Source organism: Hesperophylax consimilis, chromosome 16 (assembly GCF_061612785.1).
Source record: "Hesperophylax consimilis isolate HC1 chromosome 16, BYU_Hcon_1.0, whole genome shotgun sequence".
Classification (NCBI taxonomy): Eukaryota; Metazoa; Arthropoda; class Insecta; order Trichoptera; family Limnephilidae; genus Hesperophylax; species Hesperophylax consimilis.
Window position 1 is genome coordinate 12,667,552 of NC_142851.1, and position 27,103 is coordinate 12,694,654.

Sequence of the window (27,103 nt, forward strand, 5' to 3'; positions counted from 1 at the left end):
TACATTAACTCCACACAGAAGTTACCCTCAGGGCCTATGTCATCATTGGGGATACTGTTTGGAGAGGATTTTTATTGAAAGGGTAGAAAAGTTCCCAGTAGTGAACGTTTTTTCATGCATATATAATTCTGCACGCGAATGTGGTGGCATTTATTCTGTGCCGAGAGTATGAGAAAAATCAAGATAACGTCTTTATTTTCAATTTAGCCTATGGTTTTAAAATCTTATATTGTCTATGACTTAGCGACAGCGGCTAATGTCATTTTCGTCGGCACTGTTTCTTGTTTTGTTTATTAGTTAATTAACAAGTGTAATGGATATGGATCCCGATGTTCTTCCTTCGGGAGTGGACAGTAAAAAACTGCCACCACCAACAGTTTCACAAATTAATTCTGACCGGATAACCCAAGTAACAACTTCTGATAAATTATAACCTAAAATCGTTTTGTAACGTTTATAATATTATTTTATATAGAAATCAATTGTAGAACAATTTGTTCAAATAATGATTTATATTGCGCCTTTTTTTTATATTTTTGTACTTGGTTTGTTAAGGGATAAATGACATCCTGATAGCATTATCCATAACATAAATATGTTGCTAACAATGTTCCACATTACCTTCAAGCTACTGTGTACGTTTTATTTATGGGCGGAACCCGTTAAAGTATCTCATCAAATAACCCCCCTTCACTATTTTCACGCTTCTGTGAGCAATTGAAGTACAGAACAATAACATTTTTTTTTTACAGCTGGCAAATCAGTTTTGGGCTCCCAATACCCAAGGCAACCACCAGCCCTTTGATCCCCAAGTCATTGAGGATATATATGTACAAGAGATTTGCGGTTCAAAGTAAGTAATTAATTCAACCACTATATTAATTTTTTGGTTATGGTAAGAAATAAAAACTGTGCAAATATTTAAGTAAAAACTTCTCCTTTCCCGAAGACTTAAACAAAGGTTTACTAAAAAGGAATTGTTTAAAGTTTTCTTACTCCGTTTACTTCATAATACACACAAATTATTTAAATATCTTTTCTGCCGATGACATCAAATTATACAAAGAAATATCTAATATAGCGACCGCCTAATCTTTCAGTCAAACATTGACAAATTATGCAATTGGTGTATAGCTAACAAATTAGAGATTTTGAAGTTATGTTTGACACCCAATTAAAATTTGTAATTCGCATTCAACAAATAACTAATAAAGGCATGAATACATTGTGATTTATTATCAAAATTATCACAGACTTCGATTCATTGGAAGTTATAAAAATTGTAAATTCGTTGCTAGTACGCAACTTGTTAGAATACAATTCAATAGTGTGGTCTCCGTACTATCAAATTCATATAAGAAATATTGAATGTGTGCAGCACAAATTTTTACGATTTATTAACTTCAAACTTCACATACCTGTTAAAAAAATAAAGTATACATTCTTACTAAATGCATACCCTATAAAATAGAAGAAAAATAAATTACTCAACTTTTTTATGTAAAACTAGCTGTACCCCGCCACACATTGCTGTGGCTCAGTCTGTCTGTGCAGATAGAGAAATAACAACGCATGTTGCTTTTACAGTCCAACAGATGGCGTTATTTAAAAAAAAAATTTTTTTACTTGTCATAGATGACATCTATATAATATAGTTATATAAAAACACATGCGTATTGGAATGCAACGTTGTGTCAAACTTTCAAAGCAATCTGTGAAGAACTTTCAGAGATTTAAGATTTTGAACAAACGAACATTAACATTTAACAAGAAAGACAAACATTCCTTGGTTACGAATAACCTGACAATGTTTGAAAATTTCCTACTACCACCACAGTAAGCTGAAAATGTTTCTTGTGTTGTGATGGAGGACTTAGTCAGCTGAGGAATTGAACACACTGCGCCTGGGTGGAACCCAAACGCGATACCAACTCGGCCATTGACCGGTGTATAAATTTTTCATTCCATGATTCCAAACTAGACTGTTGTGAACTCTTGTATCTCGCCCACCTTAAAGTACCAAATCGAGCAACCAGGCAAACATATTATTCTACAACAATAATTTTGGGTCTACCTCACACACACGCACCTATTTCTCGCCTTCATACAAATTAATAAATTCACCTCAAATATCGACATATTTAATAAAAGTTTACCATTATATAACCATGTAACAAATTTGTTGTTTAATCTTTCAGTTTTTCAACCCGCCGTATCATGATGTTAGAATTTTCCCAGTATTTGGAAAACTACCTGTGGCCCAACTACACCACTGATAAGTCGTCCTACTCCCACATGATGTCCATCGTGGTGATGCTGAACGAGAAGTTCAGGGAAAGAGTTCCGCTGTGGCAGGTAATTCTTATTTTACTCTATTTACTTTATAAAGAGCTGGTTAATACCATCAATATTCATACAAACTAGTAATGCGTTCAATCCAATGAAATTACAATATATCTAGACTTGCTATGGTCTCACAAAATTATGATAAAATGTTGCAAGTAAGAAACACTCTTATGTTTCATATAAATTCTTAATTCAAACATTGTTCACGTATGACAAAGATAGACATTAAAAAAATATATGTTTTCATATTCAAAAGTTGCGTCGAATACTACCTCAAGGCTGAATAGAATACAGGCCTGGAAGCCTGACGGATTTTGAGGTGTCAAGTAATTAAGTCAGTGCTGTGTTGATTGTTGTTGATACTTGTAGTTACTGCTGATTTGTGTGTTGTTTTATCGCAGTGACTTCGTAATTTGGTAGTTGCCCACCCAGACCTATACTCTAGTTGTCGTTGCATATTCTCTAACGACGCATAAAATCTTTGGACGGGAAACAATTGTTTTATTTGTAATAAACAATAATAATAATAAGGAATTTGCGTGTATTTACAAATAAAATCTTATTTCGTCTCTCCACTCTCTTAAGCTTCACAACTCATCCCAATTGATCTTGATTGATTCTTAATAATAATAATAATAATATTTGGATGATTTGTATATCGCCGTTTTTGTGCAAAATCACCCCAAGGGCTCATTCATATAAAAAAACACAAATATCATGATGCCATCGGGAAATATTGTGATGCACTAGTTTTAAATTTAATTTATTAACATTCCAGGCTCTGCAGAAGCGCTCGGAGCACTTTGGCGGCTTTTTTGCGCAGCTGCTGAAGTCGTGCCTAGAGGAGGGTTCACAGCGCGACATCCGCGAGCAGACAGCGCAGCTGCTGCTGTTCAACCGCTGCTGTGGGAGCATGGAGGTCGCACTGTGCCGCGACCAGGTCAAGCGGCTAGTCTCACTCAGCATGTGGGTCAGTCTGCAGCAAGGTGGGTGGAACTGACCTCTTTATTCAGAAAAACTAACTTACCATCACACCGTTTGCAAACACCAATTCATTGAGCGATAAGTACGAGCAGGAATGAAAAATGTACGGAAGGAAGGAAAACATGATAACCAATCACTTACTACTGCATCTCTGCGAAGGAGCTCACAACACAATCCCAATATAGTGAGTTCCACCGAGATACCTCGCGGTAATTATCACCGCAACAAAACGAGTACTTAAAACGATATTATGCACCTTCAATATAGTTAATTTCCTTCTTTTTACTTTTTAATGAGATTAATAATAATATTTGGCTAATTTATATAGTGCCGTTTTTGTGAAAAATCACCTCAAGTGCGCTGAAAGTACACAAAATCACCTCAAGGGCCCTGAAAGTACACAAAAAACAACAAGTTGCTTCCACAGTAGTCCCAATACTTCAGTTTTCGAAACAAATGCACTTGAATTTTATTATGTTCAACAGCCACTGTTCTAAATTTCAAATACTTTTCTAGCAAGGTGATGGGTTAGGGATATGTAGGAACTGGATAAATGACATCCCGGTAGGAACTATGAGTATACTCATTTCAAAACCAAACACATACCCTTTTGTTATTCTGACTTTTGTCATGACCCAACTCAAGGGGTCTTGAGTTGGGTCATGAAGGATTCACTTGATAATGCCATGTCTTCCGCAGACATCCCGGACATCTTTAACCATCCACTTTTGAGTTATGCTAGGTATTTTAGTATATATTACAATGTGCAATGAAAAAACGTAACAGTTCTTTCACATAATTTGAATAATTAATCAAATTTCAAAACAGAAAACAGAACTTTCACTGAACAGGAAAATTAATTTGAAATTTGATGAACTATTCAAATTCTGTGAAATAACTGGCCCTAAGAGTCAGTGGAACTATGTTAAACCTATTTAAAGAAGTCGGGGAGAGGAGGTAGAAAGCTAAGAGGAAGGTTGGGAAGTACGGGCAATTCAGATCTAATCATTAAACATATTTATTACACTGTTTCTTGAAACCTAAAATTGTGTTGAAATCGGAATATTTTTTCAAGTTGGTTTTTCACTGAATTATAATCTTTAATTTGCGCTTTATTTTGATTTCAGGACGACGAGAGCAGGAGTTCCGCACCGTACCAAAATGGCGCAAATACTGGCGAGCTATTCAAAAAAAAGACAAGCCGGACCAGCAGGAGAAACTGATGTGGGAGAGAACCTTCCTTCAGAAGCTGATGATTAAATTCATGACTATACTGGAGGCAATACCCCTGGAAGGGAATGTGGATGTTAATAAAATAAGGTAACAACACTTCATTAGATTTGTGAAGATTAAATTTTTTAAATTAAATTTTTTTTTTATGTGAATACCTCAAATAGATCCAAACGCTTCCAACTGCCTGAAGCCAGTGAGACTATGGCATCCCCAATTGGGGGATATATTGTGAGGCTGAAGGTAGTGGTGAAAGGAAAAGGATGGTGAAGAGGAAGGTGGGGAAGTACCTGGCTATACAGATCTGGTCACCAAATGTGGTTAAAGCCATTTTAGGCAACGTTTCAATTCTGAATGGTAGTATAACACCAGGACGATAATGAGAGTATCTTCCACTCTGGAACGTGCCACAAATATAACTTATATTATTTTTAATCAGGTGGGGAACCTGTAAGCCTTTTCGGTGTGGCATGCTGACCACAAAAGACACAAGAGTATAGAGAAAATAATTATTTAATTTATTTGACGGGTTTTCAGATATTCATTTTTCGGACATTATTACAAAACCCGGAGAAAAAGCTGACAGGTACTTACATATGCACCTAAGTTTCTAGAAAGCCATTCAGACAAAGATAAATAGGCAATTCTATTTCTTATTATTTTACTAATCAGAAATTAAATGTGTAATATAAATGATGATTGTAATACTAATTAAACTGGGGACTCGTTTCGGGTTGGAAGTCGAGGGCCTTACCCCTCGACCACGGAGGCTGTTCCCTGTACATCCACTACACGTGCCCTTAAGGTGAAAAAAGAAAACGGCACGAACGGACAAAATTACACGTTTTTCAAATTATCGAAGTTCAAATTAACAGGGTTCTACTTAGGTATATCAATAATTTACAATCTATGATTTTGGCAGATACTGCGAGCGCTTCCTGGAGCTGATGATAGACCTAGAAGCATTGCTGCCGACTCGCCGCTTCTTCAACGCCGTGATGGACGACTGCCACCTCGTGGTGCGCTGCCAGCTGTCCAGCCTGCTGCAGCGCCCTGAGGGGGGCCTCTTCGGACAGGTGAGTCCCTTAATCAAGTTCTTATGATTGTGTGGAGATCTCGGGTTTATTTGTACAATTACATATCAGTTATTTTTCAACAAATCCATTGTTTTCAACAAATTCGTTTTTCTCAATAGATCTGTTATTTTGACACATAATTTATTATTGATTTTTCTGTTTTATCGGTCGTTCATTATGTAACTCGGGCATCTATGGCATATTCTATCAGAAGGTGCATTACATTTCTGCTTTGTTACAAAATCAAAATGAATCCAATATTTCTGTGTGAAATATGTATTAAAATTTTGAATGCAAACATAAAAAATGACACACCATACGTTTTTTCATTTAAACACTGACCTAAAATTATTGATTATGAAGAAAAAAAAACACACACACATATACGTTTTATTAGGCAAATGCATTTTAAATATGTCACCTTTTGTTGTATCGTATAAAAATAATAAATAAACAATTTACAAAGTTTCTTTAAGTGTCTCAATTTGCGGTCGGAACCTTTGGTTTTATAGAGGTGTACATTTTAATTTATTTGTGGTTAACTTCTAGATTTGAATATAAAGTGTGGTGTTTTCTCTTTCTAAGACCTTTTATATCATATTTCTCACCACGATAGTAAGAGACAACAATTTCTATGAGACTATATAAGCTGTTCCCAAAATCGAACATATAAGACTAAGGGGATAAGAAATCCGTTGCTAGTACCACACAACTCTCTTGGAAAAAAAATTTGAACTAGCTTTTTATTACCAGATTCAGGAAAAAACTGAAATTTTGAACACATTGCTTGGAACATCTTAATACGTTTATTTCTTAGATAGATGGGTACCAACACATGCAGTAAGCATTTATGTTGTAAAAAACATCACTTCAATGAAGTTCTCATAAAATATAGAGTCTCCCTAACTGTGAGTCGCGACGCCCCGGGGCGCCGCGGGATCATCCCAGGGGCGTCGTGAGGCAATCTTTATAGCGTCTTCCACACGCACACTTCGGAACGAACGTCCCGCGCCACTTCAAGTCGCCGCGCAGAAAAGTCTCACAGTGAACTGCGCTGTAAACCTAAAAAATTCTCGATCCTTCTTTAAAAATAATATTTACACAGCACTTGTCATCTTTGAGCGAACATTTTGAAAAATATTTTTCCGAAAATCTGGAGCAATATGACTGGGTTAGAAACCCTTTCCAGTCAACCTCACTATCAACACTTTCGACAGCAGAAGAAGAACAGTTAATAGAATTGTCCTTTGACTCCAGCCTTAAGCTGCAATATAATAAGGATAAGCTACTTGAATTTTGGAGCTCAGTTTATCAAGAATATCGTTCCATCAGCACTGCAGCGTTAAGGGTTTTATTACCGTTTGCGACATCAGGACAGAGGTTTGAGACAGGTTTCTCTGCAGTTGCAGTAATTAAGAATAAGTACAGATCAAAAATAAATTTTTGGGGGGGGGGGGGGGGGGCGTCGCAAAAATATGGCAACTTCCCAAGGGCGTCACAGTTGAAAAAAGTTTGGGAAGCCCTGATATAGACCATACAATTCAATTTGAATATTGGTATAATCATTTATCCCACTTTTTGACATAAAACGAAATTATATTTTACAATGTTGAATTGTATAATTACTTGACTAAAACTGACAAAAAATAACACAAATAAGTTTAAATGAATTGAATTATTCGAACATGATAGTAAATTGACCATTTTATGAAGAAAAAAAGACGATTTATGAAGATTTTACAAGAAGATATATAAATAGCTGTCACCCTCGATAACGGCGGTAAAATCTCATATTGCGCATGCGTGGAGTTGTTGCTAAATGCAATGTTGCCAGATTTAAAGGTTTTTTTTTAGTACCAACTCGAGTCTAAACTTTTACATTCTTAATACAATGTGTAACAAAAACACCGTTTAACGGTTGTGAAGTGATTTTTTTTAGTAAGGCTGTAAGTGTTTACAAGTGTTTTGGCAAAAAAATCAGCACATTACGCCAATTGTAAATACCTATGCTAAAAGGTTAGTTTTTAAACAAAACTGTGTTTTTACTTACCATAGCAGTAACTGTATTCAATTCTCCGTTAACCCGTTCGTTGCCACTATGTTTTGAGGACGTAAACAAACTCGCTAACTCACTAACGAAATTGTACAACTAACAAGTTTTACAATTTGAATTTCTAAATTCAGCCATCTGTCAACGTACTTACTATTCTTTACTTGGAAAATACAATAATTATGGCATGGCATTTAGGTATAGCGCAGTTTAGTGTCATTTCACTTCAAGTGCGAATGTATATTACACAAGTTAATATTATGATACCCTTCCAAATCCACATAGGTAAGAATAAATCAAAGATGGTTTTGTTAATGATTAATTTTTATTGATAAAAACAATGCAGGATATTTATAACATTAAACGCAGTAAGAATGCGAAAAGGCTCCACAATGATAAAAAGGCCACTAGTTCACAAATATACATATTCGTATAGCTTATAGTTAATGTCTTTTATCAAACACAAACCAGTTAATTTTTACTTTAACAATACATGTATGGTGTTAGTAATTGTTATTAATAATAAAACCCAAAGTACAGAATCGTGTCTTTTCTAAAATTATTGCTTCTCGAGAAATGCAATATTTTTACTTGATTAAAAAATGTTCAAGCCTTAAAATAAAAGCATTTATTACACTTTGTACTATTATCTTCTACATAAATAAAAATGTAAATGTTTGTTTGTTCAAAATCTTAAATCTCCAAAAGTTTTTCAAAGATTGCTTTGAAATTTTGACATAACATTGCATTCGAATACGCATGTGTTTTAATATAACTATATTATATTATATTTTTACCTGTCACCTGTGACAGGTAAAAATATGCTTTTATTTAAAACGTCGCCATCTGTTGGACATAAAAGCAACACGCGCTAGTGTTTCTCGATCTGCACAGACAGACTGGGCCACAGCAACAGCGTGGCGGGGTACAGCTAGTATAAAATAAAAATGTATTTAAAATCATATATTCTACATAAATATTTTGGCGGTGCGGAATATAATTATTTTTCAAAAGCACCATTAAAATTATTCACACTTTCTTTCTTTAATCTGCTATCACACGCAACTACATATTGTATTTTAAGGCTTTTATAAAAATCTATCCTCCCCGGACATTAGCTATTATTCATAAACGTAATAATAATATATTATATTAGCTGACAAGGCAGAAGGGAATAACCCTCACTGGCACACGCCCTGGCAAAAGGAAAGAACCCTCAAATTCCATTAAATATGATACAAAATGTTTTTTAATTAAGTAAACTTGCTTTTATTTAAAATATTGTCACTAGGTCAAAGGAATGTAGCGGAATAACGTAAAAGGAGATAAGCCAGATATTGCCAAAAAATCTAATGTCATGTATCGACTCATTAGCTAATTAGTGAATTTACTGTATTGGTTTTTTTTTCTCCTACATAACCTTGTACACAATGATAAAACACGTGGGGTATCTCAGTGACCCCTCATGGTTTTTTTTTTACATCTTGGCATGTCGAAGGTTAATGAAAAGTATGATAAGATTTTATAATGTTTAGCATGTGTGTTAGAATATTGGAAGAATATGACAACATTAAAAGGGTATGGTACGATCCGCCGCAAGGATGAAGGGAACGAGCCACATTTTTAAACTAGGTAGTTGTCAAACCAACAAACAGGAGAAATGGTAAAATTTTGGGTACGTGGGTTATTATTCCCTTCTACTTTTCACAGGCGATAATATATGCACTTAGTTTAATGTGTAAAAAATGACCGCACAGCGTCACAACGTGCAAACCAGCAAATTTACTTATTACAAGTTTAAATTGGACGTAACAGCTCTATTATAGTATATTAGTTGTCTTAATATTAATGGATGGATGTGAGAGTGGATAAGATATGAAAATAGTGTTAAACGGTGCCTATTTTGTCATGGTGTGAAAACCAGCACCCACGGTAAAACATCCGGAATGCCAGTTGGCTTAATAAATATGGAATGTGTCGTTGTGATCTGTGGAAAGTTACTTATCACAGGAAAATTGTTAATTTGTCGTTCAGATCCTTATTAACATTGAGCTGCCGTCATATTTGACTTTGAAGCTGAATTCAGAAAAGGAGACTTTGACGTAAATTTTGCCAAACTTGATTTTCTATGAATCTGATGGGCTTGTCCACATGGAAGTTGCTAGCTGCAACAGACTGGGCATGCGAAACAAATTTAAGATTTACAAATTATTTTAATTTGAAAAAAAAAACTTGATATTCAGCTCTCCGGTTGAAAATTAACGAAAAAAAAGTAACCGGACAAATCAGAACCTATTGAAAAGTGATATAAAATCATGAAATTTGACGAAAAAAAAAAACTAGGATTATTTTTTTGGCTAGTACTCCCCCACCTTTCTCTTCCCCTCCCCACTACCTTTCAGCTCAAAACATACCCCAATTGGGAATGCCATAGTCTCACTGACTCCATGCGGTTTTGAGCAGTTTGTGTGGTATTGACATCAAAAAATATATTTATTTTTCCACCACTTTTAATGATTTTATATCATTTTTCATAAATATTATGATCAGGAGTGTTCCGATTTGTTAAGTAACTGATAAAACTCATTTCACCATAAAAATCTCTTCACTGAACATTTGACTACCGTCAGAATGTGGCTTCAATAAGACCAAATGTTTAGCATTTGTTGGAATATATAATTATTAGAACCCTTTTCCAGAGATTGAGCGCTTTTATCATTCCTACGGCAACGTCAACAGTGTATCATTTCATTAATATGTGTGAGGGAGATATATGATACTGATTGGTTAACTCTTTCATTAATACGTGTGAGGGAGATATATGATACTGATTGGTTAAGTCCCATTGTCCACGTAACCGCACGTCATACGCACGCTTTCGTCAATTGACGATTGCAAGATGAATGCTTGCATCTTGCGTAGAAACAATGAAATCTGTGTCCACAAAGCGGCAACGTCGCGTCAGCCGCTCGTAATGCGTTTGTAATGCGGTGCGCGCGGCAACATGTCACTACTCGACCGACCGCATTGCAGTATTTTGTCTTTGTATCAGTGGTCCAACGTAGAGACTAAATTTTGTGTACGTATGTTTAGTCATTCGGTAAAATGATTTAAATACAGAATCATCTTCTGATAACTCTCTGGCAGCAACAAACAATCTACAATTTATATTTATTTCAATGTATGGATGAATCCAGTACTTTCTTCGCCTGTTTTGTCGTCTTCTAATAAAATTGTATGCTATAACCACTTCATCGTCATCACTTGACATTTTCACAACAAAAGACGTGCTTTCTCGATGCTAGTTGAAAGAAAACTGAGATGTTTTGTAACGTGACTGACTATTGCATGAAGCAGCGTGGACATAACAAATATGCAAAATACGCCTATCTTCATTTGTAGGTTACATTCATCCTACAAAAGACGACTGTGTGGACAATGGGCCTAACTCTTTCATACACACATATATGTGTAAGAAAGAGATGCAGCTTTATTGTGATAAATAATGTAGGTCTTATGTTTTTTTTTGTGCCGTTTCAGTGCTGTAACCATAGAAATTATAAAAGCTCCCATTGAGAGTTAAAATAAATTATACTTGTATTCCTGAATAATTAATTGTAAAAGAAGTTATTTGATAGTTAAATTTTGTAAAAGTATAAAAATTATCACCGAAAATACAAAGAGTAAGTTACAATTATATTACAATAATAAAAAACATTATTGCTTTAATACATAATAATATTATAGATGTCTTTTATTTTTCAATACACATACAATATGGGGATTTATAATATCCCCAGGAGGGCAATAAGTATCAGTTCGGAAATAGTCTGTACATATTTTGATAGAAATGTCTTTTTCAATATTGCTGCCAAAATGTACTAACTTTATATTGGATGGAATAATTGTCACAAAAGTAAAACATGTCGTTTAGATTCACGAGGGACGTATAAATTTAACACTTCAAGTCTCGCAAAAAATTGTAAACTCCTTTTTATACAATCGATTGAGTGTATTACAGGAAAGGCACACTTTTTTAGTATTCAATCAAAACTAATATTAATTAATTTCAAATATTTCCAACTATTTTTAATATTTATAATTAAATTAAATGCAGATCAAGTTAAAAAAAAATAATTAAGGCTTCTAATTGTATAAATCAAAAGTGTTATAAAAAATCATTTTTGATAAATAATTAAATAGAAATGATTGCCCAAATATATTATTAAGATCTATAATATTGATATTATCAAAATCCTTTGGTAAAATTATCGCTTTCAGATTCAAAAATACATAAATTAATAAAAATTACAAGATAAAATTTCATATGGGTAAATAAAGATTCATAAATTTTGAGTACAATAATTCAATCAGTACTTACGAATAAATTAAATAATAAAAACATTGTCGAAACAGTTTTTTTTTGTTTTTAATAAGAGCTGCCGTTCATTTGTGTCATTTCGTCACCCCACTCGCTCGTCGGCACGGGCTCGTTGTAACAGCAACTTTTACGTAGCAGAAACGTGACGTGTTTCTGTCGGAAGACGCAAACGTAGAGCACGAGCGGGCCCACCAGGGAGTTGATGATGATGTGCGCATACATAATACCGTCAAAGCCCATCCAGGACAAGAGCAGGAACAGCCAGGACGTTGTCATAATCAGGAACAGCAGGAGAAACATGTCGAAACTGGAAAAGACATATTTTAAAAATATCGGCAAATTTAAAACCTTTTCAGTTATATCTAAGCAAAAATAATAGGTTAATTTTTTTAAATGCAATTTTATCCGTCTACTAGCTGACGTATAACGGCTAGTGGCTTTGTTTGAATGGTTTATGTATGTGGAATTATGAATGGTTTGGTGTAACGTTTTGAGGTTGTGATGATCTCATAAGGTTTAGTCAACGTTAGCAATGTAAGCGCCCAAAATATTTGACATAATTGCAAAACATTGACTTTTCTATACTTTCTATAAGTACATATAATATGTGTAAATATATAAAAACCTTTCGGAAGAAATTATCTACATGGTTACGTAGTTTAGAAGAACTAAGCGATTAAACAGACAGATGCGGATAGCGACTTTGTTGATTGATTACAACTGCTTTTATTTGGAAATTTAACTTTTTGTTTGGTTCATATTAATAGGAGAAAAATAATAAAACTGCGCTTAGTGATTTTTTGAAAACTTCATTTAACAATAAATAGTAATATTTTTGGTCTCATAAGAAGTCACCAAAATGTTTTAATGGTTTATAGGCGTATTTTACGTGCATTTCCACACATTATACCACTATCAAGAGTAAAATAAAAATATCTTAGACATTTTGTATCAACAATGATAATGGCTACAGGATAAAGAATGACAAAATAGGTAGATTGAGACTTGTAACTTAGTTTTGACAAAAGTCACTTGATGACTTGGAGGTGAACTGACAATATGTGTCCATCTGTCTATGGAACATGTTGTAACTAAAGATTTGGTTTACATAGAACTAGGGAACATAATTAATATTCATTAACCTTTTAAATGCCAGTAGGTAGAAGTGTAGCTGTGCACAGCAGGCCAAGAATGCGAGTTAACTCGCTCTTGGCACAGAAGCGGTTAAAAAACCTTGAAATATACTCTAAATAAGTGAAAAATACACTAAAAACATTGTGTTTGAAAAATAAAGCAATAATGATTTTTTTAATTCTATATTTTTTTTACTCTTGTCTCAGAAGAGGATACACAGTAGTAGCGAGTGATTTTTTTTTATTTTTGAATTTCAAAATCCTTCTAAGTTTAACCAGTGACCCTAAATTATATGAGAAAAAACACAATTTTATTGACCTGCGATGACATCTTTAGGTGGCGCGGTTAACCTTAAATTTACAAAAAAACAATTTTTTTACATGTTACTAGTGTTAAACTAAAGCACGCTTTAAATAACTTTTATTATTGTTATTTATGATACAACTTGTTCAATTGTTGTTTCTCGCTCTTGTAATTTTTTCTAGCGATTTCCGTTAAAATAAACAGTTGCAAACTCAAAATCACTCCCGCGCATCGATTTCTTGATGACACTTATTTACTAAAAAAAATTCCAACACAAGAAAAGATTTGTTGTGTCCTGTGTTTGGTGAACCAAATCAGATGGTTCACGAAAATCAGCCATAAAAAAAACAATGAGCTCACAAAACAACTGTTACCGAAAAATTTACACCAGCCGAAAGGACAACTACTCCAGCGCAGCACTTGGCATACTGACTGGGGAAAGGTACTGTATTCAGTCCTACCGGCCGAGCCCGGTATTACAAAAAACACGCCCAGCACCTGGCAACATCAGTTCGGTTTTTTTTTAATACCCCTCTTCGTATGTATGCACTGATGAGAAAATTTGACAATTGCATAAGATCCTCTGAAAATGCTGTTTAAAATGTAATAAACTTACTTGTGCTTCAACTTATGGTGTATCCTGCCGTAGGTGTTCATTCGGTTGATGACTTTGAGCGTTGTCACATAGAAGAAGATGTTGATGATTACAGTGAAGGCGATAGGCGTGAAGAAAACTGCTATCCCCAACCAACCTGAATTAAATCACAGTCAGATTAAAATCAAACAAATAATTCAGTTAAATCCTCAAATACTATAATCCAATGCCGTATGTTGAAAATTATTCAGTAACTAGCTGAAGTGTACCCGTCATAGCGGGGGATTGTCCTTATGAGATAGACATATACCATCGTGGACTTTTCTGTAGGCCTTTTTAAGATATACAATTCTGTAGTACATTATTTTGATGTGTCTCATAAGGTTTAGCCAGCGTTAGCAAAGCAAGCGTCCGAAATGTTTTTTTTTTGACTTGATTACAAAACATCAACTTTTCTGTTCTTTCTATAAATATAATATGCATGTATTATATACATTAACCTTCCAGAAAAAATCTCTGAATGATAGTGAAAACCCTATAAAGTTCCGTAGCATAGCTTAGAAGAACTAACCGCACAAACAGACAGACGCGGATAGCGACATTATTTTACTATTTAGAGATAAGAGGCATTAGGATTTTTATGAACATGTGTTCCCTATTATTTATACTCAACATAATCTACATATCTACCCCGATGACGGACACTGTAACGCTGTCCGAAATGTTGGCTAAAGAAGGAGCAAGCGCGACGAGGTATACTAACCCAAAAAAAATTCATAATAATACTTTTGGCGTGAAAATCTAAAATCATATTATCTGGTGTGATTGTCAGTTAGTTGGTTAACTCACCTATGGTCTCCTGGTCCCCGTTGGTGATGAAGGAGTTGGCCCCGTGGCGCCCTTTCTTCCTGGGCGCGTCCGTGTCCAGCATGAAGTGTGCGAAGAAGGCCAGCAGGGCCATGAGCAGGGTGCAGCCCCATGCGTAGCACGAGTAGTAGCAGTACTTGCGCCCGTCCGTCACGCGTAAAAACACGTTTCGCGATCTACAACACATCCATATTAAAATGTTAGGTACATATTTTGTAAACTACAGTTCAAAAAGTTTGGGTTATTGCTTGCACATTTAGACATATATGTTAACCTTTACATCGCAATATATCCCATTGTGTCACACGTGCGACATCCACTTCCCGACAATCGAACTGAAATTCGGCAGATAGACTCGTTGTCCATGGCAATGCATTCTGTCAACTTTTGGTGGCAATCACGCGTACACATCCGTATACAGGGTGTATTGGCACTAACCCGACAAACTTTAACCAGCTATTCCTTATCACATTTGGAGTAAAAAATGTTATGGGCACTTTGCTGTCCGGTAGCATTTTTTTTCAATTAAAAACACAAAAATTAAAAATTTCCACACTACATCACTGTCATTGGCATTGCTTTTCGTGTCCAACAGCTGTTATAAGCAAGTATGTCGAAAAGCGTCTTCGCTCTTTCGCACACATTTAATAATAATAGTTAAAAATGAGACGAATGGTGCCGTGCCATTTCTTGTTTTTGTAAAAGTGCGCCAATATAGGTACACACGTGCATTATTCAACGGAATTCGAATAAAATATTGCCAGATGGGTTTTCAAACTTTGACAAAGGATAAAACAGTGGTGACATGTGGTGAAAATATGAATAATAAATTTTTTATTAAAAAAAAACGTTACCGGACAGCAAAGTGCACATAAGATTTTTTACTCCAAATATGCTAAGGAAATAGCTGGTTAAAGTTTGTCGGGTACGTGCCGATACACCCTGTATATACGCATTTCTCTGTAATTGGATTAATTAATTACAGCAGTTAATATAATAATAATATATCGTTTCTGAAATAAGAAATAAATGTCGGTCCTACCCAATCGGGACTTGTTTCAGTTAGCACGGTCTACTCCAGTCTCTGAGAACGAAGGTTCAATCCTCAGTCAAAGGATTAAAAAAAAAAAAATCATCTATAAAAAAGGTGTTCTATAGTAACAAAATCTTCTGTTTTTTTATGGGTTAATTTAAAAACAAAAAAGTTTTAGTTAACTTTGAAATCAGGTTCTTTTTTACCTTCCCGTTGTCAATAGAGGTAACCAAAATTTTTGTCCTTCATGTATCAACATCAGCTTAATTAGTGAATTTACTTATTGTTTTTTTTTTGTACTCCTACATAACCCTATACATAGAGATGGCAAAATTTAGCATTAATTTTCAGATTTTTTAGCATTAACAATTGGAAATTTAGCGTTTTATAGCATTTTGAGGCATAATTTAGCGTTTTGTAGCAAAATAGAAAAAAACGTATTTTTTTAATGTTTTTAGAGCATATTTTAAGTATTTTTGGTAAAATATATGTTTAACCTTCATTTGCAAGTATTTCCATGTGAAAGATTGTATTAATAATTATTAATTTTAATATTAAATTAATAAGGAAGGAAACTCTAAGTACGGGTCGAACACAAACACAAAAAATGCAGATTGCGATTAACATCAATAGGCGTAATTTATTTCGCACAAATTGTGTAATGTCAAAAAGCAATTTTAGCCTACAGCCTATTAAATATTTACACATAAAATAGTAACAAAATTATAAAAAATCGTAGGAAAGGCTTCCAAAAATGAAATAAAGTATGCATAATACTTTTCCCTGCACATTCACATGAAACTACCTTCCTTATGCATTTTTCTCAATTCTTCTTTAGTTGTACTGGACTAAATATTACTGTATCAGCTTCTCCAATTTGTATGGTTCTTTGACTTCTCGAATACGCTATATTCTCGGAAAGCGTTTAAATTCAGTGTACAGTATAAATTAAAAATATTAAATATTTACACATAAAATAGTAACAAAATTGTAAAAAGAGGTAGGACAGGCTTCCAAAAATGAAATAAAGTAGGCATATTTGAAATACAGGTAAATACAAAAAACAATGGAAAAGGCACTTTACTGATTGAATGATAGCATTGCGCACGTTTCAATAGTGGGCTCCTTCATTCTCGTACGCCTGTCAGTCAATACCCGGTATTTTCGGGAAATTCGCGCCTATTTCGCTAAATAGAATAATTTAGCTGAAATACAGCCAAAATCACGTTTTTCGCGTTAATTCGCGAAATAGAAATCACTGGAAACACTTTAAAATGCCTCGAAACGCAAAGAAATCTTATAAATGCCCTCTTTTCGAACCATAAATATTTTTTCGCGTTTTTAGTTAAAACGAAATTTTGCCATCTCTACCTATACATAATGATAACTCATCTCAGTGACCCCTCATGGTAATACAAGTTTTGTTTTGCATCTTGGCATGTCGAAGGTTAAATAAACTTTTTGAAAAGTATGATTAGATGTTGTAATATTTAGCACGTGTTTGAATATTGGAAGAATATGGCAACATTAAAAAGGTATACGTATTTGTAAATTGAGGTGGGTTACCGGTGCTCAGTGGTTTTGAGTGGTGTTCGACTCCTGGTCTTGATAACATTTTTTCTCCATTGATTTTTTAAACCACAAAATACATATTTAATAAATAATAAATTGTTGTTTCATATGTCACGTAATGTATCATTGTTTTATACTGAAGATCAGGGTTGGGGCATTTCAATTTCCTTCATATTTCATTGACGATCAAATAGACGGTTAGCGATATTTCGACTTAATCGCTAATAGTCGGCCCGTTTTAGCTTTAGACCAAATTTTTAACTGCAGTGGTCAGCTGTTTCATTTTGTACCATTTGATTAAATCGAATTTTTGACGTAATCGCCGACTATCAGCCCGTTTCAGTATTTGATCAGCGATGGTCACTTTAGCTGTTTCATTAACTTTTTAATTTTGGATTACATTTACCTGAAAGTTTTCCATATGTAATATCCCATGCTGTTGAGCCAAAAGAAGGCGGCAAGCAAACTGACGTACAGGATTGCATCTGTGAGTAAGAAAAAACACAAATATTAGTAAATAGGCATTTGCAATGCTTTTTGCTCTTCATTTGCATAACAGTTCAGTGTGTGGCTAATTTATTTAGCGGCCCACTGTTTTATGCTAATAGACTGTTAACAACAGATGTGCGTTGATTGGGTTACCGTAAATATATTCTTTTGTCATTAAAATAGCTATTGTAATTCAAACCAACAATTTTTCTGTTTCACTCATTTTAATATGTGTTTAATACGTCATAGTTATATTATAGTGCATCTATTTTCAATTTTCTGCCTAGTTGTACCATCGCTTGGGCTGATTAGTAGCCAATTTAAAATATATTTTTTTGTCTGACTGAGGATTGAACTTTCCTCCCCAGGGACTGGCTCTTAACCTGCCAGTGGTGATGCGAAGTTGTCTTATATAGTTGGTGACACCGGCCTCTGGGACACCGTGATTTTTTCAGTCCAACAGACCGGTTTCGCGCCAATACTGCAGAACATGTCCCGTCGCAGGATGGATTTTCGTTCAGGGTTTTGTAATCAGGCAGCTACTCGAAATCACAGCTTGAATCGAAGAAGGGGAAAAAAAATCGTAGTTTTCGAAAAACCCAGTCTAACAGACATATGCATCACCAGTGGCGGGAACTGCTGCCAACTTTTAAAATCCCTTTTATAAAGGACTGAACCTTCCCTTTACTCCAGGAACTGACTAAAATGAGTGAACTGCGCTATCAATTAAGCCAAATTCTAATATATATATATATACAGGGTGTATCGGCACGTACCCGACAAACTTTAACCAGCTATTCCTTAGCACATTTGGAGTAAAAAATGTTATGGGCACTTTGCTGTCCGGTAGCATTTTTTTTTTTTCAATTAAATATAAAAAAATTAAAAATTTCCACACTACATCACTGTCATTGGCATTGCTTTTCGTGTTCAACAGCTGTTATAAGCAAGTATGTCGAAAAGCGTCTTCGCTCTTTCGCACACACTAAATAATAATAGTTAAAAATGAGACGAATGGTGCCGTGCCATTTCGTTGTGATTGTAAAAGCGCGCCTAGGGTACACACGTACATTATTCAACGGAATTCGAATAAAATATTGCCAGATGGGTTTTCAAACTTTGACAAAGGATAAAACAGTGGTGACATGTGGTGAAAATATGAATAATAATTTTTTTATTAAAAAAAACGTTACCGGACAGCAAAGTACACATAAGATTTTTTACTCCAAATATGCTAAGGAATAGCTGGTTAAAGTTTGTCGGGTACGTGCCGATACACCCTGTATAATTTATATATAATTTGTACATTTATTTATAACAATTACAGGTAATATAGCCTAAGACGTTATAATTGTACCATTTATGCAGTGTATATGCAATGCCAAAAATCTCGCAAATGCGCTATAGGACACAAAAAATAAATCTACTTTTTTATCTACCGCATTCAAAAAGCACGTAGCTCTCCCCACAGGTGAGTTCATAAATAAATTAGTGCGGCTTGCTCTACTATATAGAAGATTGTGATGACGTCCTCGAGAGTGAGACTCTGGTACAAAAAAATTTAATTGGGCCAGTATCTCATTATTAGATAAGTGACCGTTTATTAGTTGAAAAAAATTAATTAATTTAATTGGATGGTACCATGACTTTCAGCATGATCGGACATCGGGAAGTGGGTTAATTTCCACTTCCAAGATATTTCATTCATTCAAGAAAACAAATTCGAAATTCAAATAGTTTAATTTAAAAAATAGGTACACAGGATATCTCAATCACATTTGCATTCCAGTTAAATCACAGTTGTATTCCAGTTCAATCATATTTGCATTCCAGTTCAATTACAGTTGCATTCCAGTTCAATCATAGTTGTATTCCAGTTCAATCAGTTTGCAGCAGCTCGCATCAGTTGTTGACGAGAAGTTTGAAAAGGAAAGTTGGGAAGTACCCGACTAATCAGATCTTGACATAGATAACATACAGCTAAATAATCACTTCAACGTAACTGCCGACATTGCCTTTTGAGTCACAGAAAGAGGTCACTTTAAAATTTGTCACCTAGCACATTGGTCGAGCCATTTCAACTGCAATATAATTAAGGTGTTTGTTTTACTGGCATTGAAGATCTTCAAAGGCAACTAGGGAATACTGAAAGTATTTTCACCCCGGATGGACGCTTCAACGTATTTAATTTGGTTTAAACATTTTTTTAAATAGTTCGTAGATAACCACAATAGCGTATTTAAAAATAAGACACCTTGAGTGATAGAGATTCCAGTTTTAGATTCGACCACGCTCATTCCAAAAATACATACAAATCATCAGCAGTGCTACCCAAATCATGGTAGCAATCACTTGAGTGGATAATAGAAACAAAGGGAAGATATGGCATGGAAGTTTGCCGACTGATGCCAAGTTACGGCCAAACTGCGCGGACTATCGAAGCGACGGAGTCAATAAAAGTTATGCATATGATGTGGTGTCTAGGTACAAACCAAGCCGAGGCGCCGTTGTGCGTAAATGCGATCTGCAATAGTATGAGAGAATGATGTTGGCGACACTTTAGTGCGCGCAGTTTCATACTGATAATGCTTCAAGGTCCATATACCTTGTTTGTATTATTTACGGAATAAGTTACATAAATCATATAATTTACCTGCGACCATAAAGCTGACGTGACTGCTGAACTGCGTGAATATCCTGACGAGGTCGGACGCTTGACTGAGGATGAGGCAGATGTTGATGGTGGTGACAATGTTGCCGTTCAGATCCCTCAGGGTTGGGAGAACGAAGTAAATGATGGACACCACCAGGAAGCAGATTATGGCGACGATGTGAAATAGCGGGTTTATCAGTTTCCTCATCAGAAAATCGGTTTGACTCCAATTCAGATTCATTTCCGGTGAACAGACGAGCGCGTACTGGGCGGTTTGGTTTTTACTCGTCATTATAAACTGAAAGAAAAATTGTGTTATGTTCACAGGTTTTCCTCGGCTAGAATTGGTGATGTACACCTGGGAATATTCCCCGACCTAATTCCCTAAGGTCAGGATTGATTGATTTTGACAGGAACTCTTCAAGCCTTAGCCATATTTTGTCAGCTTGAGTCGGTCGGAGTATTTCTGCTTCGTAATAAAATCCAAATAAATGGACATGAACATATCGGAAAACTAAATACTGTTTTAGAAAGGTGTTTTATTAATAGAAAAAAAAACATATATTTTTGGATAAATAAAAATTAATTAAAATCGCTTACTTCACGTTTAACTAAAATTACTGATTATGAAAAAATATATAAATACACAAACTTATTTCATTAGACAAATGGTAAAGTCACCTAACTTTTTTGTCATTTCATATAAAAATAATTCATTAAATTCACAAAATGGTTTCATAAAGGTGCACTTTTTAATCTTCTGTCGTTAATTTCTACATTTTAATATAAAGTGTGGTGTTTTCTCTTTCTAACACTAATTAGATCATATTTCTCACCACAACAGAAAGGAAGTTACAACGATTTCTATGAGACCATATGAGTTGTCCCCAAAAGCGAACACATTAGGCTGAAAGGTTAAGAAAGTTATTCAAGTCAAAATTGATAGCTTTTAAAGTGAACTTGAATAAAACGTGTACAATCTTGTCTCGTGAGGTCACTCGAGACACAATTAGTAATTGGAATGACGGTGCTGCAGTACTGCTGCGCCAGTTGTTGTATGCACCGCGACTTCACACGCTTATTGGCTGGCCCCAATATATCGACACTTTGACTACCTATATCTGAGGTACTATGTATTTGGTAAAATTCTAAAAGCTCAGCATGCTCTAGTTAATATGTTACGTTTGTAAATAACATGGAATTTCTTTGTAGGAGGCAACCTCATTGGTCAGTCTGTGGATTTCACCATTTAGATGAAAATTCTAGAAAAATATATTCCCGGGAATTTACCCATCAATGGCTAGAATATTATAACATTCATTAATAAATTACACCCGTTTTAATGGGCATTTACATATTATCATTAGAATACATATTATGAAAGTGAGAAATAAATGATTAGCTCATACAAAAATTAACAATGAGTGATACCTATAAATAATGTATGTTTGTATGTATTTATTGAAGAGCCGATAATAATGACAATCAGATTCGCAATACTTTAAACAAATCATTGTTATAATTTCAATTCATAATATCATCCACAATGGCACTACCGATGAGAGTTTATTCACTTGACAAAAGTAAAATTTCGTTAAATAAAGCAACAATTTTTCATCCTACACTTTTGGTGAAAAGATTTCAGTTAATTCAGGTTTGCGCGGGACTGATCTGTATCCGCTAAATTAGTGATAATGCGTAATGCTTTGAACCTTCCTATATCTTTTCTCATTCCCATCCTCTATTCCTTTCTCCCCAAGATATTGCTTTAGTTTTGGGCTCACAATTGTAACAAAAGTTTCCATCAGTGGGACTATTGTGAATAGCCAATACCATTATACAGCTGAAAAACTCAAGCAGTCGCCACGGTTAGCGGATCGTCTTTTTTTCATGATTCGTAATATACAGCCGATAATATTATTTCATAATTTATATTTAACTTGCAATGCTGGCCGTTTCAACGCAATCTATACCATCACGCTAGTCCTGCGTCCATCAATCATTATACAGGAGCCGGGTCGATCACATCGTCATAGATGGCCATGTTGATGTTTGACATAGGTAGGTCATAGAAGTATAAATTGTGTAGACCAGGCGTCTCGAAATAGATACGGAATGGGAGACGAATACATGGATCACTTGGAACATATTCTTTATACAGTTACTTTTGGAACTGGTTTCTGGTGGAAAGACGGCTTATCAGTATGCTAATTGATTTGAATACTAGCTACGAACTTATCATCTCTATTTCTGTTGCGACAACGATATCCTGGTCTACAAAATTTATACATCTATGGTTGCTTGCCACGCCCATTACGGGTGCCGACAGCTGACAGATCGTCGACCAAATGACCGAATCATTTTTAATCCGGTTTGTGGTCGGGTAGCTGATGATCGACCCAGGACTACATCATGTGGCAATTGCATTTTTGTATAGCGCAGTTTTGTACTATTTCACTTCAAGTGGGCAGTATGTGTTTTGGTGAAACTTCATCGAATACTTATTATGCGACAGCCACGTCGATAAGGTTAAAATATATATAACTGAACATTAAGATCAATATACGAGGAAAAATAATATTATACCTTTTCCATGCAGTATTTTCCCTGATCGTAATCGTAAAAATGTGGTTCTTTGTCGACTTTTTCCTCCTCCAAGTGTACGGGATCGTTTAGTCGGCCCAGTGGAGAGATGATCCCAATCCCAAGCTTCTCCGCCAGACTCTCCAGATGCCTTTCATGGTGGATGTAGTGGCGGAGCTTACCACTCGGCAATAGGACTAATCTGCAAAAACAACATTAATCCAATGTATAAACAATAACAGACTTTTTTTACAATCATATGCACTGCACTGTTCAAGATCAAATTCTTTCAGTACAATGTTTTATTTTTCATTACAAAAATTTGATTACAATTTAACATTTATTTAAACTGTGCGTAGTCTTTTCTACCCAGTGAGCGCTAATAGTACAGGGCTTTTTAATGCCTTTTTATTGCTGTTCTGATTTTCTGTGGAATCTGAGTGTGTTCACAAGGGAGTTGCAGACTGGAGATTTTGCCGAGCAATGTTTGCATTTTGCAACACCTATTGGCTTTGTCATTAATAAACATTCGTAAACAATGCTGGAAGTTTTTTGATTCTGACATGAACAAAGCATGTTTATCTAACTTATTTTATTTTTTAAAGTAAGAAACATTCCCGGGTTATGAATAACCTGATAAAATTTGAAAATTTCCTGCTATTATCATTATAAGCGGAAAATGTTGTTTGTGCAATGACGGAGGATTTAGCTAGCAGAGGATTCTGAACCCAGACGCATTTGACAACTCAGCCACTAACGGTGAATTATGGTATTATTTAGAATTTCTAGGTTATTGGGTCAGTTTTTAATGTAGTGCCATTTCCATCAGTATCTTTGGAGTATTAACCTGTTAACCGGGGAGTTCCGTTTTGAATTATTCAGCATATAACGGGCGCGAATTTTATCACTAGGACGTGTCAGTATATCACGCCCGGAAGACTTAATTTCATATTATTATTTTTTTTATTTATTCATTATAAAAATGGAAACACAGAATTAAAAAATTAGAAATTTTACAAAATATATAAAAAAGCTAATAATTACACAACAATAAACAAAAGCACACAAATCAAATAGAAACATTGAGTTAAAAAATTAAAATGTGTAAAAATTCAAAACTCAATTTCCGTGTGATATGCTCGGAAATATACGTCCCGCTCGTTCCAGGGCACAACATATATTTCAAGGACGTATTCATATGTCCTACCCGTACCCGATACTGTTTACGTTATACGGCACGCCTGGTTAACAGGTAAAATATTAATTTAAATGTAAAAAAAATCTAATTATATTTGCAACTTACTTATCCTCTGAATCGTGGAAATGGTAAACTGGCCATATTTGTGTGTTGTCACAAGCGGGTTGTCCTATCACAAATTCAAATGCTTTCACTTGGACATTGTCTAGTCCGTTTTCATTTGTAAATACTGGAATCCACAATGCTGAAATTATCATAATAATATATTAGTATTATTAAAATTGAAATAAACGTTTTAAATAATTAGTACTAGTCGACACGGTGACGGCTATGGTGCGATGAATAAAAACAATGATTCTAGTTTCGATTATATTCGATTAGTTACGACTGAAGTGAAAAAACCGTCTAAAGTGTGTCTCCATTTACTAAATCTTAAATTTGTTTTAGCTTTACAGTTGTCTATCCAGTTAACTATGTTGGTTAATTGCCAAGTATGAATAATATATTCAAAAAACGCGCAAACTTAAAAGTATTTTGACAGTTTGTATTTTAAGTTTAATTTATTCGACTTATTTAAGTTCATAACTTCGTAATTTTATTTTCCTCATTTAACCGATATGTCAGAGTGTGTAATATTATATGTTACGGATATCTTAATCGCAAAAAACAAGAGTAATTCAATATTTTCACATACTTGTATTAGTTTCGCTGATATGGGTACACCTTTTGTCCACCATAACCTCATTTTTTTCGCAGCATTTGTTAACTTTTATTACGTTCTGCCTTTCGGCTATTTCGTTCAAGTCTTGGTCACTTTGTTTGTCACCTATTGTTTCACCGTCAGCGGTTTCTGTAAAACACTTCACTGCGAGGATAAGGCACAATATAAACTTCATTCTTCCCTGTTCCATCTTGAACACAACCATTATTGCATTACAAAGTTGCGTATACTGTAAATTTGAGCGTCCAGAAATCTCAAAATCATAGCTTCTTCATTTCTACACAAGTGGCAAACTGGTGAAAGCTGGATTTTTCAAAATATTCAAAACTAACTGAAAAACAACTCTCCATTTATGTATCTGACAATTCCTGTTTTGAGTGGTTTTTGTTGCAGTTCGCAACTTGCGAGCTGTGCTGCCAACTTCATTCCTGTTGCAGTGTTGCTATATAGCCATAAATAAACCACTCATGGGCAAATGGAAAGTAGACTTCTAAAATATTTCCGACATCCCGTTGAAGATTTTTCTGAACGAAAATAATTCTGTTTTTTTTTGTTTCCGATAGTGCTAATACTTTAGTAAAAGTATAAACACTGTTTTTAAGTAAAATGATATAATCATTGGAAAATTTGTCAGACAAAATAGCGAAAACGAGAAATATAATTAACAAATGTTTCAGCAGTACGCTCGTATTCGAAATTAAATTATGATAAAATAAAAAGAATTTAATTAATAGGACCACGTGATTTGAATATTTAGGGGCCAGTATTTCAGTTACTTTTTAACCCTTAATGTGCCAACAAATCCACCGTGGATTTATGACGTTTATAAACGTAGTGTGACGAATCCACTGTGGATTCGCTGGTTCACCTCACTTTATATATATTTCAATTTTTTAATAAACAACTTAAAATATCTTATTTCATAAACATATTTATAAAATGTCTGGAAGACGGTACAAATTTAAAAAATAAATAATGAAAAAAAGCACTTATTTATTAAGAAAATAGTATCAGCCGGTGTACGGCGGGCGATCGGCATTTTACCCTTCGTATACTTAGGGGGTATTTCACTATCTCTGATTATGTTCTGACCAAGCACTAATCCGAGGAATAGTCATTTTTTCGTTTTCACTATATCTGAATAACGCTAACGCTCGGGTTAAAGTTAGATTTGACTAATCAGTGCTCGAACTTCACGTTAGGCGCTATTCCTCGAATCAAAGATGGCGTCAAAACATTCCGAGTTTAACAGCTGAGAAGTGAGTCGAATTTTGTAGAATGAATTTGAATGCTTGTATGATCCATCCTGAATTATTTGATTGTGTTCAAAATAAGAAACAATGTATTAATTCGACACGAATCTATCTAAAATGACCTGATAATCAACATAACATAACCAAACAAATGCACACTTCGCGGTGTGCGGACTGTGACGCATGACAGCCGTGGCAGTAGATGGAGTAACTGCAAACATTTTGCGATGTTGCCAGACTATTTCGAGTGTTATCTATCCGGAAGCTAGAAACAATGGTGAAACGGTCGCCGTTGAATAACGAAGTTATTCTGATCTTTAAATCCAGCCAACGGATAGCTAGTCAGATATTTAGCCCGACATAGTGAAATACCCCCTAAGGAGTAAAAGGTCGCGGGAGAATGCCATTTCAAGGATCAAGCTAGATATTTAGGTTCGTCAAGTTGCTATGGGGTAGGTTCCATACTACCCAACCCGACTCATAAAATACCCGAGCATTCTGAAATACTGGCCTGTAAGTGCTATAAAAAATAAGCCAGATGTAATGCTTGGACCGAGCCGAAGTGGAAAAAGCCGAGTGTCCTCGACGCGCTCACCTCGCCTCCCCGTTTTCACTGTGGAGGGGCTATAGGTAAT

General features: G+C 34.9%; 2 protein-coding genes across 2 annotated transcripts in view; one reads left to right on the plus strand and one right to left on the minus strand.

Moving 5' to 3' along the window:
- The first annotated feature begins 253 nt into the window (after positions 1 to 253).
- LOC149416723 (RNA helicase aquarius) overlaps positions 254 to 27,103 on the plus strand; it is a 168,344-nt gene continuing 141,494 nt past the window's right edge. Inside the window, exons 1-6 of the mRNA XM_089640622.1 lie at positions 254 to 409; positions 753 to 853; positions 2,199 to 2,355; positions 3,125 to 3,332; positions 4,458 to 4,650; positions 5,483 to 5,636. Coding sequence (XP_089496748.1) covers positions 314 to 409; positions 753 to 853; positions 2,199 to 2,355; positions 3,125 to 3,332; positions 4,458 to 4,650; positions 5,483 to 5,636 — 909 coding nt within the window. The 5' untranslated portion in view covers positions 254 to 313. The remainder of the gene's footprint in view (positions 410 to 752; positions 854 to 2,198; positions 2,356 to 3,124; positions 3,333 to 4,457; positions 4,651 to 5,482; positions 5,637 to 27,103) is intronic.
- mthl5 (G-protein coupled receptor Mth-like 5) lies at positions 9,808 to 25,620 on the minus strand. The gene is made up of 8 exons (XM_089640909.1): positions 25,189 to 25,620; positions 24,600 to 24,738; positions 23,300 to 23,498; positions 20,714 to 21,011; positions 17,978 to 18,056; positions 14,949 to 15,142; positions 14,121 to 14,256; positions 9,808 to 12,374 (listed from the first exon to the last, which is right to left on the minus strand). The coding sequence occupies exons 1-8, from the start codon at positions 25,418 to 25,420 to the stop codon at positions 12,116 to 12,118; spliced, it is 1,536 nt and encodes a 511-aa protein (XP_089497035.1). The 5' UTR covers positions 25,421 to 25,620; the 3' UTR covers positions 9,808 to 12,115.

Bases quoted from the DNA above. Each gene is read 5' to 3' on its own strand.
- mthl5 (XM_089640909.1), bottom strand. From the start codon at position 25,420: ATGGTTGTGTTCAAGATGGAACAGGGAAGAATGAAGTTTATATTGTGC. The intron at 24,739-25,188 runs GTATGTGAAAAT...TGATAATTTCAG, and splicing joins TATCAGCGAAACTAATACAA to CATTGTGGATTCCAGTATTT. The intron at 12,375-14,120 runs GTAAGTTTATTA...TGTCTTTTCCAG, and splicing joins CACCATAAGTTGAAGCACAA to TTTCGACATGTTTCTCCTGC.